At 61.6% G+C, this 4278-nt stretch overlaps 1 protein-coding gene across 1 annotated transcript; it reads right to left on the bottom strand.

Annotated features, from left to right (window-relative positions):
* Positions 1–953: 953 nt before the first annotated feature.
* GSX1 (GS homeobox 1) lies at positions 954–2139 on the bottom strand. Its single transcript, XM_077155872.1, has 2 exons — positions 1725–2139; positions 954–1333 (listed from the first exon to the last, which is right to left on the bottom strand). Exons 1-2 carry the CDS (start codon positions 2137–2139, stop codon positions 954–956), a joined length of 795 nt encoding a protein of 264 aa, XP_077011987.1.
* Between the last annotated feature and the right edge of the window lie 2139 nt (positions 2140–4278).

Below are 4278 nucleotides of genomic sequence, written 5' to 3'. Positions count from 1 at the left end.
TCTCGGACCCAGTACCCTATTCCTGAGCCTCCCCAGCCTCAGCACGGTGGCGGAACACAGGTCAGTGCCTGTACGTTCCTGAGCGGAGGCCTCAGGGTCCAGAGCCACGGGCATTTCTAAGAAAAAAAAAAGTTTATTTAAAATTTTGTACATAAATAAATAAATAAATATCTTCTGGTGTTACAGAGACCGAACAATTACAGAGCTAGGCCGGGGCGGGCGGGGGTCTGGGCGCAAGAGAGGGGAGCCAGAGGCGAGCAGAGGGGGAGAGCAGCGCCTGATTTGGGGAAGTGAGGAGTGCGTTGGAAACAAAGTGAATCGGTTTCCCGGCACGGACACCATGGGTGACACTTTTTGTCTCCTGTAAGAGGAGTGGCGGAGGCTGCACCCAGGGAAGCCTGATCCGCGCACAAACGGATCGACTGCACTGCGAGGCGGCTCCCTAAGGAGCGGAGGAGAAAGGGGAAAGAGAAATCTATAAATGGTGTGTGTGTGTGTGTGTGCGCGCGCGTGTGTGTATTTTGGACAAGCGACCACAGGAAAGGGGTGGGGTGCGAGAAAAAGTTCTTTTTGTTTTTGTTTGTTCAAAAAAGGGGAGGCAAAGGCGCCTCAGAGTGTGAAAGGGTGAACCTGACCGCGGGCTGAGAGTCGAGGAAGCAAGGGAAACCTGAACCGGCCCAGAGAGGGTAGGCAAGGAGGCGCTGGCGGCCAGCCTAGTCTGCGCGCTCGCAGTGTTCAACTCGGGGAGCGGCAGGCCCTGGGGCGGGGATACGAGAGTCAGATTCCTGTCGAGTTCTCGCGGCCGCCCAGGGACGGGGACCTCCGCAAAGCGGTGCCAACTCAGCGCGTAGAGGCCGTTTGGAAGCGGGTGTCCGGGAACCAGCGCCGCGCACCGGGGCCCGTCTTTGAGACGCAGGGAGGGCGTAGGGTGGGAGACCTAGGGCGGCGCGCGCCTAGGGAGTGACCGTGAGATCCCGGTCGTCCTTCCCGGACGAGGACGGAGACATGGGCAATTCGTCGTCGTCCTCCGAGCACTTGGCTGAAGACAGCGAGGCGCACTTGCAGCTTTGCGGGGTATCCCCGCCGGCACCCGCGCCCCCGCCGCCTCCGCGGTGGTTGCTGCCCTTGCCCTCCTTCTTGTGCTTCACCCGACGGTTTTGGAACCAGATCTTCACCTGCTTCTCCGACAGATTCAGGTAGGTCGCGATCTCGATGCGGCGCAGGCGGGACAGGTACATATTGGAGGCGAACTCGCGCTCCAGCTCCAGCAGCTGCGTGCTGGTGAACGCTGTGCGCATCCGCTTGCTGCTGGGCAGCTGGCTCGAGCTGCTGTCTGTGGGGTGGCGGAGAGGGTGCAGAGAGGCCAACGGTCAGACCCCAGCACTGTGGGCCCGAACCCCTGCTGCACGGCAACTAGGAGTCCCGGGACTCTGGTTTCTCACCCACCCCTTCACCCCAACACCATCCGCCGCTGCGTGATCCCGCGCGCCTCCTTGAGTCCGATCCTCCCCGAGTCACCCTGGCACCACCTGCTGGGGTACCCCAGCCCTCACTCCCCTCTGGGGGCTCCCTCCAGGACTTCCTGCCGCGGACCTTGGTCAGTGCGTCTTCCTGAGAGCCACCCCCACCCTCCAGGACCCCCCCCCACACACACACAACCCTCACCGATCCCAGAACGGCCAGGATCCTTCTTACCCTCATTTCCCGTTCAAGCTTCCACTTACCCACGGAGATGCAGTGGAACTGCCGGGGGTCGGGTAGCGGGTAAGAGGTCTGGTACAGCGCGGCAGCGGCGGCGGCGGCGGCGGCCGAGCCGTGAGCGACTCCGGGCGACACGGCAGAGTGCTGGCGGCCCAGGGGCGCATGGCAGTACTGCGAGCCGAAGGGCGGGAAGGACGCCTTGAGCAGCGGCAGTGCGGGCGGCCCGGGGGGCCCGTGCAGCTGCGAGGCGGTGACGCAGAGCGGGCACACGCACAGCAGTCCGGCCTTGCGCGCGTGGCAGGCGCCGGGCGACAGGCCATGCAGCGCGTGTGGCGGGGGCACCGCATAGGGGAAGAGCGGCGGCGGGCTGCCTTCGGGCGCCTTCTTCTCGCCGGCCTCGCGCAGCACTAGCGAGTCCACCAGGAAGGAGCGCGGCATGGCCCCAGAGCGCGGTCGCCCGGCCGCCAGCCCGCGCCCTGCGCCCGCACAACTCCCGGGTCTCTGCGGGCTTCTCCCGGCCGCGGCCGCCTGCAGCTGCTCCCGCCGGAAGGTTGAAAGCCGCGGCGGGGCCGAGGCTGGAGGCGCGGACGCCGCGGGCGCCGCCCAGAGAGCGCGGGGTGCTGGCCAGCGCTAGTGGTGCTGAAAGGCGCCGGCGGCGTCGCTTAAATAGGACTATTGCCATGTGATGGGCTACGCCAGGAGCGGCCGGGGCCTCTCAATAGGGTTTTTGTGCCTTTTCTCTTGGCATTCACTCTGCACGCTTCCTCATTATTTCACTTGTTAACTAAATGAACTGCATAATGTACTCTATTCTTGTCAACCCCACCCACGCCGTAACAGGCGCCCTGGCCCCCTCCTCTCCCTTTTGCGGGTTTATTTTCTCATTCTCCCGCGATTTAATATTCTTTTCTTTCTCTTTATTCTTTCCTCCCCTTTGGCTTTGCATTCGCGGTTGGCCCGTTTATCTTATTGATTTTACATCCCCGCTGTTTCGCTTCCACAGATTCCTCACGGACACCCCCCATTCCCCCATCTCCTCTGTGCACTCGGTCCCATCCCTTCCTTTTCTCATCTCCCCTTGTGCCCCAAGAGCATCCTGGCTCGCTCGGTCCCCTCGGCTCAACGCTGCGCACCCGCGGGCGTCCTTTCCACCTCGCCTTTCCACCTGTGGAATCCCTTCCTCTCTGCCTGTGTCGGAAGCAGAAGACCGTGGCTCTTACGGGCAGAGCTGCAGGACAGGGAGCTGGGGAGGGAGGAGACGGGCTCAGCATTCCCCATCCGGCCCTACTCCCATTGCTGCCCCTCTCCTGTCTCTTGTTCCCCAAATAATCTTAAGTTTCGTGCTGCCCACAACACCCAGTCTTTGTTCGGTGGATGCTGGTCAACGGCCCTTTCTTCCAACGACGGTTTTACATCCAGTGTAAAGAGGAAGACAGCCGCAGCGTCAAGGACAGGGGCAGGGAGTGGGGGAATGAAAATCTAGACGGCGCAGATCCGGAGATCAGCACGCTGGCAGACGTGGCGGGTGGGGACTGTCCCTGGCCCGCGGCTCTTGCCGGCGCCCCGTCCACTCGCGCTCGGAAACCCTCGCCTGCTCAGGGAGCGGCGCTGGCGCGGCGCGAAGGGCAGCTCTTCCCCAGCTGCGGCGGCCTTTGCCCACCCTGACCGGGCTCCTCTCTCCCCAAGACCCGGCTCCTTCTTCCTGCCGCGTCACCCTCTTCTTTCTGGCCACACAATGGTTAAACAACTTCAAAAGCCGGGCTCTGGGTACACAGCTTCAGCTTTTAAAACAACGACCTCAGGCTCAGAGCAGCTTCGCCCAGGAGCTTTTTCCATACAATAGGAAATTAGCATAAATATTTCGAATTACAGTCTGGGACTTTTCCTGGGAGACATTTACTTTCGATTTTATTGGAATCGCTCGCTGCAGTCACCTGCTCTGGGCCCTGAATGGAATCGTGAGAAATGGAGGGGGAAGCTTTCCGGCGAAGGGCACGGGAATAAACTGAAGCATTTACATGACTTTTCATCACTGATTAAATCTGTTCAATGGCAACAACAATAAATCCTGATGATAGAGCACAGAGAATTTGTTATAGGAGGAAAAAAAAAACTGGATGCAGACAAGGGGGAGGGACAATGGGGAGAATTTCGTGGATGGAGGTTATGACATCGAGCAGGAGCTGGGGCCAATGTTTCCCTGATTACGTGGCTGGGGGTGGGGTCGGGTATGGTTTCGCTGCCCGCCGCCGCCACTTCCCACGCGGTGGGCCCCGGCCTCAAGGTTCGGCCACGCTGGGGTGGAGCTGCAAGGCCGCGGGAACGTACCAGCTCAGTCTAATTCTCCTTTTAATTGCTTCCTGGGAAATTTGGACTGGGTTGAGCCGCCCAGACGGAGGCGAAAGCGGGACGTGGCCCGGAGAGGGGCTCCCCGCTGGGCGGAGGCAGGTGGGAGAGGCGCGCGGTGCGGCGGAGCCCGCGGGGTGCAAGGGGGAGGCCGCTGCGGCCAGAGCAGGGAACCGACGCGGGCCAGAGCCGAGCTCTCCTGGGAGAGGAAGGGGTTAAGAGCCCCTGAAT

The sequence above is a fragment of the Tamandua tetradactyla genome, chromosome 4, assembly GCF_023851605.1.
Source record: "Tamandua tetradactyla isolate mTamTet1 chromosome 4, mTamTet1.pri, whole genome shotgun sequence".
NCBI classification, from domain to species: Eukaryota; Metazoa; Chordata; class Mammalia; order Pilosa; family Myrmecophagidae; genus Tamandua; species Tamandua tetradactyla.
Note: the sequence above shows the minus strand (reverse complement) of the source record. Positions and strands in the feature narration are given on the sequence as shown.